This window comes from Sorex fumeus, unplaced genomic scaffold (assembly GCF_029834395.1).
Source record: "Sorex fumeus unplaced genomic scaffold, SorFum_2.1 ptg000036l, whole genome shotgun sequence".
Classification (NCBI taxonomy): Eukaryota; Metazoa; Chordata; class Mammalia; order Eulipotyphla; family Soricidae; genus Sorex; species Sorex fumeus.
This window is the reverse complement of record NW_026606093.1, coordinates 3050953-3067616: the sequence shown is the minus strand read 5'-3', so window position 1 is coordinate 3067616 and position 16664 is coordinate 3050953. Positions and strand designations below refer to the sequence as shown.

Here is a 16664-nt window from a genome sequence, read left to right as displayed (position 1 = left end):
ACATCTCCATTGTGAAAAATGTTACTGTGTTTGGCATATCAAATACGTCACGGGTAGCTTGCCAGGCTTTGTCATGTGGGCAAGATACTCTCAGTAGCTTTCTGGGCTCTCCGAGAGGGGCGGAAGAATCAAACTTGGGTCGGCCAACACATGGCCACTTGCAAGGCAAATGCCCTACCCTTTGTGCTATCACTCCAGCCTAGTAAGAGATATATTAAACTTATAGAGTGGCTATCCTGGGGACATCTCACTATGGATCCCAGACTACAGTCCTCAGGCCAGATTAATCATTCCTAACCCCAGCAGGGTCCTTATTCAGTTGTTTCTCTCTGGATCATGACAAAATTTGTCCATGGCCCTGCTCTTAAATTATAATTAAGTATTATGGTGCTTGTCTGTCCTATTTTGATGCCAGGGTAGCTCACAGTTTGGCCTGGGTCTATCCAGTCCCTTCGTCGGGACCCTGCTTTTGGGGTGCTAGGAACTAAAGGCAACTGAGGCTTAAGTCAAATAAATCTAACAGATGCCCGGGAGTAATTGTTATTCAGAGTCAAGTTACAAAAGCGTAGCATTAACTGTCTTCCTGTGTCTATACAAAAAGACATTGCTCTGAAATAAACTATGCAAAGGACATAAGGGAAGGAGAAAAGCAATATTTTACTTACAAATACAAAATCCAGAGTCCTTAGAAGGATAGGACCTTGCAAGTCATAGTGTCTGATGGGGGATATAGATGTTTAACAGAGAGGGGAAGCAGAACACAGAGGAGAGGTTATAGATAAACACAGAAGGATAGGAGTGCCTCAGGAGCACTGTGATGGGTGCAACCCAATAAACCTAAACTCCCTGCAGTCAGGGAGAAAGGACAAACCAATGTTATGATATAAGAAGTGTTTCCTGAGCTTCACATGGTTTCTCTAAACCAACAGGAAAAATAGCAAAAATTTATTTTTGTCTGGTGGCAGGACATTTGATGTATCTATGTTTGCTAGCAACCTGAGCCTTTGTTGGAATAAAAGGGCTGTATGGTCAGGTCTTGAATGGCTTCAGGTGATCTGGCAAAGGTCGGGATGTGGACTGTCCTCTGGGCCATCATGACACAGTTGGATGAAAAGGCCATCTCAGACCTACTGAAACTTTGAGTGACACACCAACTAAAATAGCTCCTTGAGGACCCTATTGTTGCCCATCCTTGATCATAAGTAAGAAAAGAGACTGCATATCCTTCCTATCAGAAGATGTGGTGGTCTTTTTTATATGATTTTATAAGGTTTTACCTTCACCTTTCAAGTTCAAAAGAGAAGTTGGATGCTATCATAGAGATTATGATAGCATAATCTGCTGGCAGACCCAGGGTGCCAAGGGACAGAGACTGAGAGAAGGATGCCAGTGAGTGATGCCAACCTCCACCAGGAGGGGCACCTCTGTCCCAGTGGCCTTACTCCTGGCTCCATGTTGGGGAGAGCTTGAACACACAGCGCTGCAGAAGCCTTTCCTCTCAGAAGTCAGGAGTGACTCTGCAACAAGGAGTCACTTGTGTCCACTCCCAAACCTGCTATCCGATAACAATTCAGGGACTGACTGCACTGTGGATCTTGGTAAAGTACAGTCAGTACCATGGTGATGAGAGCCTCTTTCACCCATTGGGTGAGGAACACCAAAGAGGAACAACAAGAACAACAAGAACAACAACAAAACGCACAGAAATCCGAATATACTTCCTGCAGTCCCAGTGTAGAAACTCTGGACACTCTAGGCTTTGAAACCAGTTCCATGTGTGATTGCATTACTTTTGGAATGGGACATTTAAAACAAAATTTTTTTAAAAAAACAACACTTTAGACTTTGGGGGCTGGAGCAATAGTAAAGAAGGTATGGCATTTGCCTGCATATGGCTGACCTGGGTTCAGTCCTCAGCACCCCATAGGGTTCCCCAAGCTCACCAGCTCACCAAGAGTGATCTCTAAGCACAAAGCTAGAAGTAAGCCCTGACCACCACCAGGTGTGGTCCCAAAACAAACAAACAAAAAAACCAAGAAACACAATTTAGACTATGGTTACCTTACTTTACTGCAAGTTTTGATTATGTAGATTCTTTTTTTTTTCCTTTTTGGGTCACACCCAGCGATACTCAGGATGTTACTCCTGGTTCATGCACTCAGAATGTACTCTTGGCGGTGTTCAGGGGACCACGGTGTACTGGGAATTGAACCCGGGTCAGGAGCGTGCAAGGCAAACGCCCTACCCGCTGTGCTGTAGCTCCAGTCCCGATTATGTAAATTCTTGTGAGTCCTTTCCACCATTTTTGAACTGAATTTATATCATTCCCATTTTGGGGGGGGGGTCACACCCAGTGATGCTCAGGAATTACTGACTCTGCACTCAGGACTGACTCCTGGTAATGCTTGGGGGACCATATGAGATTCCAGAATCGAACCCAGCTTGGCTGTGTGCAAGGCAAACGCCCTACCAGCTGTGCTATTGCTCCAGGCCCTATCAGTCTCATTTTTTGTCTTTTGTTTTGTTTTGTTTTGTTTTGGGGCCACACCCAGTGGTACTCAGAGCTTACTCCTGGCCCTATGTTTAGGGTTCACTTCTTACAGGTTCAGGAGTTCTTATGGGGTGCCAGGAATCAAAGGCAAGTGCCCTACAAGATGCACTGTCTGTCTGGTTCCTCAACTTCTTCTTTGACACTTTGAAATTACTTCTCAGTCTGTGAATTTTAGGTACTTATAAATGTTAGAATACACTGGACTTTGAAATTACTTCTTTAAAAACCTATATAAGGAAACCTGAGAGCTGTTACAGGTAGATTGTTCTGCTCCTAGGCTGCCCTTGCAGCCCCCAGAAGTCTCAGAAGTCCCCACAGTCTCAGAAGAAGCCATGACCATCCCCCCACCCCCAATCCTGAGGCATTTGCAAGACACCTTACCTGTTTCTTCTAATATGTCTGCACCCTTTGTTTCTGGTTGTCCCATCTGTTTGATGGTCCTCTAAGCCAGGTCACTGACCAGTTTTCCCAAACACAGTAATTACCCCGAGACTGGCAAAGAATTGGTTGGATGAATGAATCCTAGAAATGTCATCATTCTCCTTCAATACACTCCTTAAAGTTAAGTCCTAAAACAGTAATTGATTTTGTCCTTGGTGAGTTCTTCCTGGACCCCCTCCCTGGCACTCTCCCAGGATTTCATGATATTAACTGGGTTTTTATCTTTGATTTCATTCTTTACCTCAAACTAAACTTGAACTTTCCAGAATAACTCGCTTTGTTTCTGTTTTAAAGCGTAATGCCCATCCTGCTTTGTTTCTTCCTCCACCTTATGGTGCTACTTTCCTCCCTGGCTCTTCATGTTTCTGCAGTAGAAAACCAGCATGTTTTCACCTTAGAACGAGTTTCCCCTCCCCCTCGAGTGTATGTCATCAGGGCCCGCTGGCTTGTGTGGCTTCACATTTTTCAAGTGTTCCCTTTAGTGCTTTTTATAGATGCCTATTTTTACTAGATCATCATTGCTTCTTAATTGTTCTCAAATCTTTTTTTTTATTGTTGTTCAAGACATATTTAAAATAGCAGAGTGGCACCAAGCTTTCTGGTAATCGTTTTGAATCGCATCCCTTTCTCGTGTATTAATGAGATCACCACTTTCCCTGGATGCCATTTGCTTTGCAACATATATTCTCAAAATGCCCAGGTATTTTTTCTTCGCGGAAGATTCTGGAAGCTCACTTTGGTCAGGGCCAGAGTGATAGTACAGCAGGGAGGGCATTTGCCTTGCACATGGTTGACCCAGGTTCAATCTCCAGCAACCCATATCATCCCCCAAGCACTGCCAGGACTCGATCCTGAGTGCGGAGCCAGGAATAACTCCTGAGCATCACCAAGTGTGACCAAAAAAGCCAATTTTTTTTTTAAAAAACACATCACTTTGGCCACCTTCACCTTCTTTCTGCCTTTTCAGGAATCGAGTAAGGGAGTGCTGCTGAACAGACAGTCACCATGCAATGACAAATAGCATCTTAATTGTGCTATCAAGAAAAATATGAGCAGAAGAAATGCAAATTTCCTCTTTACTTTTTCACGTTCTCTTTTGTCTCCTACTTCATTTCATTTCAACCCTTTTGTCATTTTTCTCAACAGATCACTCTCGAAACATTGCTAGAACAGGTGAGAAGCCATGGAGCTTATGGCCCCTTTTCCTTCTTGGTTTCTCAGTCCCCCAACTCAATGTTTAAGGGGTTTGTTAGTTACCTTTTTATGAATTCAGTAGGTACTCGATTCACTTTTTATTGTTCTGCAGTTATTTTATTTGAGGGTCTCCCATATGGTGCACAGGATACTGGGGGCACCTCTGGTGATTTTCACATGCTCAAAAATCCCCAGTCTGGGATTTCAATGCAAGAGCCTGAGTGTGCAGTCCTGTGCTGGCCTTGTTGTGTTGGGAACCAGCTGGGTCATCACAGTGTGCTTAGGTTTCCAGTACACCCCCTGTGCATTTTGGGGCCCTTCAGAGCCACACATGGCAATGCTGGGGGGACTATGTTGTGCTGGGAATCAGTGGCATCATCAGTTTGGAGGGCATATGCAATAACTGTCTGAAATAGCCCCTTTCTTGCACGTTTTATTGCCTCCTATTTTAAAAACTCACATGAAAATATCAAAGAATTTAAAATTTCATAAATCACAAAACCACTAGAGATCATCTGTTTGGTTGGATCCCCCCTGGACACCCTCTGTGCAGTAAGAAGATGATGTGGATATTGTCATTCTCTGCAACAGTTCAGGAACCAGTGATGGAATTTTATGCTGGGTCATGAACAGAGTCACTCACCTCCTGTAAGCCAAGAATAAGTCCAGAAACAGCATGATTCACAGTAACCCAAACCCGGAGACAATCTCAATAGTCACTCACTGGCAAGAGTCTAACTCTATGATGAATAATACTGCTCAGCAGTGAAGAAGAACATCTGGACTGATCTTTGCAAGATCATGATTGGACCTCAAAAACATTTTGCTGCATTAAAGAACATGGACACAGAAAACCACATATTGTATGCTTCCATTTATAGGAAATTTCCAGAAAATCCACACTATGGAGACAGAAAGCTGACCAACTTTCGAGGGTTGGGAATAGGAGCAGAGGGAGATTGTGAACAGACCTGGATTCCTGGAATTTAGGAGGGTAATGGAAGTGTTTCCAAATGGATTGTTGTACAACTATATAAATTTGCTAAATGACTGAGCTACATTTTTATAGTGATGAATTGTAAGGCATGTAAATTGTGTCTTAAGAAAGCCATTAAGGAGAGAAAAAGAAAAGGAGGAAAAAAGCAAGAAGGTACAAAGCCAGGATATGTTTTCAAACATACTGTTCAGTTCCATTCTCCTACAAAATATCTCTAAGCTAAAGACTAATATTTCTCCTCCTGTCTTCCTGTTGGGGGTGAATAGTTCAAATTTGGAGTCATAAACTCTCAGTTTATGACTCTCAGTTTATGTTTCTCAAACAGTCAAGCAATTAATACTCTTTAATATGAAGATGCTGGAGACATGTATGTATTTTGATATAGACTAAACATGTATTTATTTTGATATAGACTAAACAAATAAAGAACCTGGGCTGAAGAATTGCAAGCAAATTATTTCTCTGGGGACATATTTTAACTGTTGTTAAAGGGAATTACTTGTTAGAACTAAGATCTATTCTGTTTATTACTGCTACTTTCTACAAGTAGGTGACAATGTCCTGACATCTTTCTTAAATTTCATAAATGTCTTTCTTAAATTTCACACTATTACCTGTCACAGCTGGAGCCAAGACTTTTTTTTAATATTTTAACATAATAGAAATTCTTAGATCAATAACGTCTTATTTAAAGTTGCCAGTGATTGGGGCTGGAGCAATAGCACAGTGGGAAGGGTGTTTGCCTTGCACGTGGCTGACCCAGGTTCGATTCCCAGCATCCCATATGGTCCCCTGAGCACTGCCAGGGGTAATTCCTGAGTGCAGAACCAGGAGTAACTCCTGTGCTTCTCCGGGTGTGACCCCAAAAGCAATAATAATGATAATAATAATAATATAATAATAAAGTTGCCAGTGATCACTGCGCTAAAATGATAAAATACTTCTTACCTCATTAATCTTCTAGTAGCTGTTCCTAGCATTTGGAGTGAGCCGGTAGCACTGTGTATAAATAGCCACACCAGATATGTTACACTGTCTGATTCTCCCTGTGTTCCACTACCTCTCTGTCTTGATTAGAGATTAGAAGCTCACAATTCTTCCCTGAAAAGTGTAATGCTAGAGAGCAAAGGTCAGGGCTGTGAAAGTCTACATAACCGTGCTTAAAATACTCCACTATCTGTGCTTGGAAATTGCGATCAATATTACTCCTAATACTTTCCCCTATAATCAAAAATGTATTTCTTTATCCTTCCTCTAGACAAGGAAGTAATAAGTCTTCTACTAAAGGGTGACTTGGAACCCTGGTACTGTATCAAGTGATAAGTGATGGACCCACAAGTGGCCAATAAGGCTCTTGGAAGCAATATGTTGACTTCCTATAAGGAAAGAGACTTTCATATAACTCTCACTATCGACTTTGGTGTTTTAATGGACTATCTGCTGTTCTTTGCTATTAGTAAAGAAATTGTTGGTGCCTGTCATTTGCTTCATCCTTATATTTTGATTGGTCATTTAACTATTATTCTGACTTGTCACAACAGAGTAGGCTATAACCCTACCAAATTTGAAGCCAATTTGAGCTTAAAGACAGTTTCACGAGATCAGAGAGATAATACAGACTGCACTTGACTGACTTGGATTTGATCCCCAGTACCCCAGAGCCCTGGGCCCCACCAGGAGTAATCCCTACTTAGCACAGAGCCAGGAGTAGGTCCTGAGCACTGCCAGATATGGAAAGAAAGAAAGAAAGAAAGAAAGAAAGAAAGAAAGAAAGAAAGAAAGAAAGAAAGAGAGAGAGAGAGAAAGAATGAGAGAAAGAGAGAAAGAGGGAGGGAGGGAGGGAGCAAGGGGAGGGGAGGGGAGGGGAGGGGAGGGGAGGGAAGGGAAGGGGAGGGGAGGGGAGGGGAGGGGAGGGAAGGGAAGGAAAGGGAAGGGAAAGAGGAAGGAAGGAAGAAAGGAAGGAAGGAAGGAAGGAAGGAAGGGAGGGAGGGAGGGAGGGAGAGAGGGAGGGAGGGAGGGAGAGAGGGAGGGAGGGAGGGAGGGAGGGAAGGGAAAGAAAAGCGAGGGAGGGAGGGAAGGAAGGATCGAGGGAGGGAGGACAGAATTACACAATGAGTCGAAGTTATTAACTTTCTAAATTGATGGCAAGATAACATGTACACATAACTCCATAATTGTTTAATTTATATGAAATGAGGAACTAATGAATGCATTACTGTTGATATGGTTGTTTTGTTTAACCTGGCTACTTTATCTTTTCACTCTAATCTCTAAATTCTGTTTCTTGTCTCTGCCCATCCCTCTCCCCCACACCCCCCCCCCCACCGCCTCCCACCAACTCCTTATGCTTTCCCTTGGTCATTTGAGATGTTCCAGCAGAAGATGATCCTTCCCCTTGTGCTCTGGAATCAGGCCACGGGCGGCAGTGCCAAAACGGCACTGTGTGTAAGCCCGGGTGGGATGGGCCCAAGCACGGCATCACCAACTTTGACAATTTTGCCTTCGCCATGTTGACCGTGTTCCAGTGCATCACCATGGAGGGCTGGACTGACGTGCTATACTGGGTACGTAGCCCGAGATGGGGCCAGGCTGGGAATCCAGGCAGCAGCAGGATGAATCTCCAGTTCCATCCTCCCCATGATTTAGGGGTCATACACACAGCTCAGAATGTTTGATGAGTGACTTTGATTTCTTCCAGGTCTTTCGTGAGAAACAAAGTTTGAACTCCTCACCTTCATGAAGGCCCACCAGCCCAAGGGAAATGTAGTTTTCATTTGGCCTCCCATAATGGGAAACAGTGGGAAGCTGTGTTGCTCCGTGAGTGAGTTGGTCAAGCCTGACATAAGGAGCTCCACAGCTCTTCTCATTATAGAGTTCTCATCCTCTTTCTGGCTCTGTCCCGGAAAAGAGAGCTAGAGAGCATAGTTATTCGTTTGAAGACTAAAGAGAATCTTAAACAGAGAGTATTCAAGCCAGAATTTTTATTGAATTGTGTAGCAGTATGGGATGCTTTTATATTTTTATTTCTCATATTATCCTTTCCTTATCATTTTGAAATAGGGTAGTAGACTATTTTCACAGCAAACAAAATATTCACTCTTTGGTTGATTGGTGTTGACCAATCAACAGTCAATCTTCCTTTTACTGTAAAGATACCCTTTCTATTTTGCAGCCGCCACTGCTATATTGCCAATTTCAAGATGTTGAAGTGCCATATTTTTATACAGCCTATCCCAAAGGCAAATACTCACACCATATTTGAGCTGTCGCCATTCTGGAAGTGTTGACTCTATTATTTGTAAAAACTCCAGAAAACATAATTCTTTGTAGAATCTCCCACTTCCTCATAAGAAATAACTTGCCAGATTCTCCAGCATTTGGACAAAAAAATTGCCTGTTTCCAGTCTTGAAAATGCCTTCTCGTCCAAAGTTTTGCAAATAGTCAAATATATTTGGCCATCCTGAAAACCATCTAAGCGTCTGCTTAGGGAACAGTGTCTATGCTTGAAGACAAGGAGTGAGAGGAAGGGAATGCCATCCACGAGCAGGGCTGCCAGATAGACTGGCACTAATGCCAAGGCAGGTGTTGACTTTATCCTGAATCAGAAGGAAGAGTTTTGTAACAGCAGAGTTGTGATACAGGGTATTGTATCCTCCCTGTCTCTTTTTATATAAGCACTGTGTCCTATAGATTCAAAAAAAACCCTTTCCCTTGGTTTTAATGTAGACTCAATGTACTTAAGCCCTGTGTTGCTACAAAACTCCCATTTCTCTGCAAATAACTACTTGAAACTTGCCTGAGTACCTTGTACCCAGTAAACATTTATTGAGCATGGCTTGCATGCTAGTGGTGTTCCAAGGTACTGAAGATTCAGACATAAATAACAGGTAGTTCAGACTGAAAAGCAAAGGTCAGTCTAGGGAACAATACTAAATTCTAAACTGCACAGTGGTGGGAGACCTGGTGCTCTGGCCATGGCCCATGTTGTGATACTTATGGAAGAAGACAAATCACCCCTCTGTCACCTGAAATGAAACATCAGAAAAATGTTTCTCAAGTCTCTGATTTATAAGAATTTGGTTTTGAATAATTGGTAAGAAAAAGAGACAGTTTTTGGTGTAATATATACATGCCTTTAATTTAGCAGCACAGATCAAGTTCCCAAGGACCCCAACCATCCCTAAGCCATTCGGTGGATCTCTCTGGCTAGCCAAGAGGAGAACATCATTCCACAAATAGACAGTGTCCGCCTGTGGATCACAGCATGTTTGATTTTATGGAGCTGTGCTTTGGGGCCTTATCGCATGTGCTTCAAACCCATGGCTTAAGTTGCTATGGTAATGCCTACCATGGCATCACATTGAGAGGAGGGTGACAGTGGGTGGGTGTGGGGTTGTAGGAATAGGTATAATTACTTTGCTGATGGCCCCAATGTATTTTTGTGATCTTCACTCATCATCCTCCACCCTCTCTCCTCCACCACAAGTCATTGATACTTCAGCAACCAGATGTGGCCCAAAGAAATAGTGTCATGATGACAGCAAGAGTGGGGAAGAAGAAGAACAACCCAACTGCAACCACCAATTTTCAGCAGCTGTGTTGTGCTTTCTCCCCTGGGGTGTGTGTGATAGAGCTCAGGCTGGGAATGGAAAAAGTGTCAGAGGTGAAGCAACAATCCCAGGCTCATGGGACATACTTCTGATTTTTCCAGCATCTTTTTGAAGCGACCATATTCTTTGGGTGTGTTTGTGTGGCGTGTGTGTGTGTGTGTGTGTGTGTGTGTGTGTGTGTGTGCATACGCACGACCACACTCACTCGTGTGTGGGCACATATGCCTACAACAAACACTGGTCTCTAACTTGGGTATTTAGGATAGAAACGCCTCCCAGCCCAAAGCTCCTGCTTTCAGACCTAATTTTCTAATTGCTTTGACCTTTCTATGGCCATTTCTTCCTTCCTCCATCTCTTTCTTTCTCCTCCTTCCTTATTCCTCCCCCTAGTCTCGTGACCTGTATTTCAAGATCCAGAGAATTTAAAATTAGTTAGCAGAAAACATGGAACTTTCTAAATTTAGGTGGCCAGATCTCCCTCCAGTACCTAGGCTTGTCAAGTGTTCCCCTAAGTGATCTTACTGTCCAGGCTAGTTTGTAAACTCCTAGAAATCTAACTTATGGTGTGCATGGTGCTGCTTTGATACCACTGGATTCTGTTCAGTCTAAGAGAGGAAGTTTCCAGGGGAATTGTGGGGAAGCAAGGTCTTCCAGTCAGAAGAATGAATTCTCTTCAAGTCCAAGAAGCAGTGCTGAGGACATGAGAAAGAGCAACCAAGACATTCAAGTATAAATATGATTGAAAACCCCAGTGCTATACTCACTTTGAGCCACCAAGTAGGTGATTAGTTGTCTCTGAGAGACACTAAAGTCACTAAAGACACAAGATAGAGCTTGGGATGGCAGGAACCAAGATTGTTGGTGGCAAGTTGTAGACACCTATCACCAACTTGGAATAATATTTAGTGAGCTTTTCCTTTTCCTGAAATTGATCATTCTAATCCATTGTTATAATTTTGAAGAGTTAGTTGGTTCAAAATAAAATCAAACTTGGTCAAATAATACTTGAATAAATTGCTTCAGGTCTGAAAGCCATTGGCTATAAATTTAGCTGAGGTCCAAACTAGTTGAACAATTTATTAAAAAATACCTCCTTAATTTGTTATAAAAGTCTTTAGTTGATAGAGTAAAGGGGGTAGGAAACAATGGGGGTCTAGACAATAAGCCAACACTTAGGTTTGGGTTCTGGTTTCCTTGGGAAATTACTTCTTAAGTCAAACCCTTTCCTTCTACTCTCAAGTCTCTGTGTCATTTTTTTCCCTTATTGAGTCACACCTGGCGATGCACGGGGGTTACTCCTGGCTCTGCACTCAGGAATCACTCCTGGCGGTGCTCAGGGGACCATATGGGATACTGTGAATCGAACCCAGGTTGGCCACGTGCAAGGCAGATGCCCTACCTGCTGTGCTATTGCACCAGCCCCAGTCTGTGTCCTTTTTATAACAAAAAGGGGACTGTGGCAATGGGGAAGTTGCAGCCTTTTTTAGATGCACTTAACAGTAAAAAGGAAGAATCCATTGTGTTAGACATTACCATCTTTTTCTAGTGCTTCTTTCAGGTTTATATATTTGGATTTTTTCCCACTGTGTATCTCTGCCCTTTTGTGTGTATTTCAAGATCACTTGTATAGTTTAGGCATGTGCATTCCCAAGAAGATACTGACTCCAGGTGACTGTGGAATTTTCAGACATCATCTGGGAATGTTGTCCTTTGAAACTTTGACCATTCTTCCTTCCACATGATAGTCAGATCACTTAAATATCAACCAATGAAGTATCTATTCAGTGCTTTCTTTGTACTCAGCCCTTGAGATAACCCACGCTTATAAGAAATGGAATATCACGGCCATTAAACCTGGCTTTAGAATAGCTGGAGAAGGTCACATGTGAATTGTGGGTACAAAGGGCAGTAGTTAGACCAGGTGCCTGAAGGAGCACATGCAACAAGTTCTCGAGGAGTCTAGGTGCCTATCTGACCCTTCATCAAGAGACTGCTGTGAACCTCTGCTCAGCCCTGACGATGTCTTTCTGTTTTGGAGCCTGAGAATGCTGCATGCTGTATAGCCCAGCATAGAACTCTGCTCTGTCTTAGAGAATCAAACTCTTCCCTTTCATTCACCAGCACAGCAGACTGTCCTTCTTACTGAGAGTACCACCCATTGTGCTCCAATTGGAATTTCCATGATTGATTTTTCTATTGATCAAAAAGATCAGAAATTGAGTTTTAAAATAATGAACACTTAATGAGAAATCACACAAAGGAAGAATATTTTTTCTTTTTGGGTCACACCTTGCAATGCTCAGGAGTTACTCCGGTGCTGCCGTCAGGAATCACTCCTGGCAGTGCTCAGAGGACCATATGGGATGCTAGGAATCGAACCTGGGTTGGCCGCATGCAGGGCAAATGCCCTACCTGCTGTGCTATCACTCCAGCCCCAAAGGAAGAATATTTAGAATAACAACTAGTGTCTTTTGTAGTGTTTGGATTAGTTTTGTTCTATAGAAAACCTTGGGAGAAAAATTTCAATAGTTAAGCACTTATTAGTTAGTTGTCAGCACTACACTTGGTCTTGCTCTCAGTTATATGTCCCAGGACGATAGTCCTACTAAACTTACGCATGCTCACACACACATACCATAGCCATTACTATTGTGGCACTGTGGAATATTTTTTATGGCAAAGATCTTTTGCATCCAGGAAGACTGAATTCAGGTGTTTTAGTCTATTTTTCTTGCTCTCTCTTGTCTTCAGATCTTTTTTATTACAGATTATAAAAATATTAATTTCTGTATGCATCAAGAAAACAGAAATGGTGGGGTGGAATTTTATTGAAAAGATCCTTAAGGGATCTGGAAACAAGCTTGTGGGTTATTCATCAGTATCAAGAGAAAGACAATATTAGATCCACCTTAGGACCCCGTCGCTCTTCAATCTGCATCTTTTAGAGGTTTACCCCCCAGAATGTCCAGGCTGTTTTCAACATAGACTCTGTTGGGCCCAAGCAGGTAACTCAAGTTCTACAGCCCATGCCTAATGTATGTGAGATCCTATGTCCAGTTTCTGGCACCAATAAGTATGTCCCTCAAATGTCAAGGCCAAAACTCACTGGTAGTGGTCCTGTGTAATTCCCAACACCACTGGGTGGGACATCTATAACAATAAAATTAATAAAGGTAAAATGAAGTTTTGTTAGCTAGGCAATCATCTACTGGCTTATGAACAATTCATGAAAGACAATTTGCCTCTCTCAAAGTTCTTCTTGTTAGGGTTAATTTTATTAGGTGAATCCTGATTATTTAAAAATTAATTTCATGAATGATCATGGGGTATTTATTATGTTCCCGGGACTGAGCAGGAACTGGAATGGAGGTATGGGGAGATGAAGAGAGTTCAGGATCTAATGGAGAGAGGAGACCCAAGAAGCAGGTGACTCAGCAATTCAGGGGGTGACTCAGCAATGCAGAAGGAGAAGGGGGAGTGGAACAATTTCGGGGGAAGTGAGTTTCCTGACATGGCTAATGAGGAGGAACAGAAGTTTCCTCTACTTGGGAGGAACAAACGTAATCATTTTGGGAGGAGATACGTGAGATCTTTGTGGCAGGGTCTCTCAACAAATCCAATGAATGGATCTTTGGCTGTCCTAAACTGCAGCCTTCAAGCTGTCCAAAAGTCTCTTCTGGGCCTTCTATCATAGGTATCAGACTCAGTCTCCAGGTAAACAGATGCTCCCAGGGATATGGTTCAGTAGTAGAACATTTCCCTTGCATTTCTCGCATGAGCGCTGCTCTAGGTTCAATCCCTAGCACTGCCCCCAAACAAACAAGTGTGGCTTCCTCTGGCCATGAGCCAACTTCCCCCTGCATACGCTTTTATCCCTCCACTCTTCACAACCCTGACCCCGCCTAGGATGCCTGGGTGGTTACTTGCATCTGAGATTTTCCCAGCCAGTCAGAGAATTTTGTTTCATGGGTTTGCCTTTATGCCTGCTGTTGTCTTCCCACACCCACCCCTCAGGTCCCCCAAATGATGTTTTGACCTATGCCCAGAGGAACTGCCAGCTTTGCTCTGTACCATTTAACTGTGGAAGATGTTCTTTGACTTACTGCTCACCCTTTGAGCCCCTGGGAACATCCTGTCTGCCAGCAGGTGAGGTGAGGTGACCATGGGTAGGAGAGCCACGGATTTCTGTCACCACTGACCTGTCCATGGCAGCTGAATGTCCTGACCTTGAAGGTCACTCTGTATAAAGCACTGTGTCTTGTGTGGTCACACCTCCTGCCTTTAAAGGAACATATGACCGATCAACATTTGCAGACATTGTTTGGTTACTTTGATCCCAAGTATCAGCATGAGGTTCTTAGACAGGGAAGCATATCCAGTGAAGAACTCATGAAAGGCTGTGAGGAGAAAGAGGGTCCTGGAGAAGATGGCATGTTACTTTTTCTATTTTCAGTCTTTTGGGTGGAAGTATATGAAGGCTTGAGGGTGGGGTTTTCCTCAAGGAATTATATGTTGGCCTCAGAAGGGTCTACTGTATTTTCATTCAATGTTTCCTTTCTTCTGTCCACAGATTCTGGGAATGTTAGGTGTGACATCAGCAAGGTTTAGGGTTACACTTCTGGCTCTTGGATCTAGACACACTGACAGCTATAGCTGATGAACATTGGAAACATCTATTGAGCCTTTCTTAGGAAGTCCCCCAAGCTTTCATAGTTATAGGCTTTAGAATCTTATAAATTGAGTGGTAGTTTAAGAGAACCTACCCCTTCCACCTCTATTTCAGGGTGTCAGCCATCTGGGTCATTTTTTAAAATGTCTTTATTTGTTCTTTCATTTCGTAGCAGTTTTATTCCTGCTGATTTAAGACATCAGTCTCATCACCCCAGGCATTGCCCTACTTGAGAGCACTCAGTATTCTTTGCTTTCTGCCCAGGCTACCCCTAAAGTAGGTGGCCTAGAATAAAAAGAAAAGAGGAAACAAAGGGATGCTGTCCTTTCAGGCCAGAGGCAGACCGGTCAGAGAACAGTATTTCTGGAATGTGAATGGTCCTGAGGTTACTATGAGGGCATCTGTGGGCTATGAAGGGCCATGAGGTTATCAAGGAGGTATCTGTGGGACATGTGCAGTCCTGAGGTTACCACTGAGGGATCTATAGGGAATCTGGAAGTCATGAGGTCTGTAATTCCACCCTTTGAGGTCGTAATGACCTTGTCAATCACTTTCCTTGTCTGTGGCAAGAGGTTGCCCAGACTAAATGAGGGCTCAAGGGACTCTCAAATTCTCATGGGTGTGTTGACTCATCGGAAATGTGTGACTAGAAGGGACTGAATTTCCTGTGAGATAAAAATAACAGAACGGGATCTGAAGAAGCAGGCGGGAGTGATTTCATGTCAAGCAACTGGGTTAGCACCAAGCAGCCCTTGCTCCCACTCTCCAAAAACTGGGTTCCTCAGGCAGCTCCGTTAGGGTGACCAGAGTGCACATGCCATGGCCCCTGGGACTGGGGGGCTCCAGTTCTCTTGAGGAAGCTGAGAAGGCCTAGGTCCAGGCGGCAGCTAAGGGACTCTCTCAGAATGGACTCTTTAGCCTCTCATGCTACCCCAGGGACATGGAGAAAGTGTTTTAGCACAGAGAAGGCAGGTTGGTACCAGTTTGGTACCTTGTGGAGATGGATATAGTGTGCTGAAGATCTGTTTCTCTTTCTTGTGGGAGTCCACAGTTTTCCTCAGGAGAACCTGATCTGTCCTCCCTCCCAGAACAGTAAAGAAGCAGTAATTTAAGGAAGAGGGAGGGGCTTCCAACCATCATGGCAGGGTTGACCATGCAGAGGGTTAGTGATCAGGATCCAGATTTCCCCAGAAGAACTTTCCTGCACCTTTAGAGTTGTTTATAGAATTTTTAAAATCTTTTATCTTAAAATTTTATTTTAAAAAATGGAGAGGGGGCATGCGCAGCCGCTCTCAGAGCTAACTTGTCGCTCTGTGCTCCAGGATCACTCTTGGTAATGCTTGGGCAACCGTATAGGGTGCCAGTGATTGAACCTGGGTCCACTGCATCCTAGGCAAGCATTCTACCTGCTGTACTATCTTTCCAGACCCCAGAACACAATGTCTTGCGCGTGGTAGTAGGCACTCCATAAATACTAATTGAACACATGTGGCCTCTAAGATTATGTTAAGTCTAAGAAAAATGTGCCTGGCATGTGGCTGACTCAGGTTCAAGTCTCAGCACTTCACGTTGGTCCCCTGAGCCATGAGGAGTGATCCCTGAGTGCAGCAGAATCAGGAGTAAACCGTGAACACAGCCAGCTGTGGCCCAAAAATTAAGCAAGAAAAGTTTGTGTCAAAGTGTCCTGCAACTAAAGGTGATGTGGCGATGCTGGCATCCTCTGCATGACCTGATCAGCCTCTTTATGTGGCCTGGGGTCCACTGGTGTCACGTGGCTCTCATGCACTTCTCCCCCAGTTCATTCACTGTCCTGCCCTTCCTTGTGCTGGCCAGTTGTTTCTCTTCTCTTAAGTGGAGACTTCTACTGACTTTCCCCTTCCAGGCACAGTTTCCTTGGCAGCCCTGGTTAGAGGAGACTCCTGGGATCTCTCTGAGGGGAGCAGGGTCTGACGCATAGACCTTTCCGCCCTGCCTTTCCCAACAGCTGTGGTATGGCTGGCTATTTTAGTATCCACCACGGGGAAAATCCTCCATCCAGACTCAGGATGGCTTTACAGCTGTCAGCTCTATTTTTAACACTTGCCAGGTTCTTAGGGAACCCCATTCCCAGCCCAGGATCATGAGGCCTCCGGCTTTCCTTCTTGCTCATGACTCCTTTTGCCTTTGGTGATCCCACAATACCAGTCCAGCCTGGCTCTGCC

At 43.7% G+C, this 16664-nt stretch overlaps 1 protein-coding gene across 3 annotated transcripts in view; it reads left to right on the top strand.

Annotated features, from left to right (window-relative positions):
• The window catches only part of CACNA1C (calcium voltage-gated channel subunit alpha1 C), a 784718-nt gene that overhangs the window by 564529 nt on the left and 203525 nt on the right, over positions 1–16664 (top strand). For all 3 annotated transcript variants that reach the window (XM_056117829.1, XM_056117830.1, XM_056117828.1), the window contains exon 7: positions 7551–7747. In XM_056117829.1, the coding sequence (XP_055973804.1) occupies positions 7551–7747 (197 nt within the window). The remainder of the gene's footprint in view (positions 1–7550; positions 7748–16664) is intronic.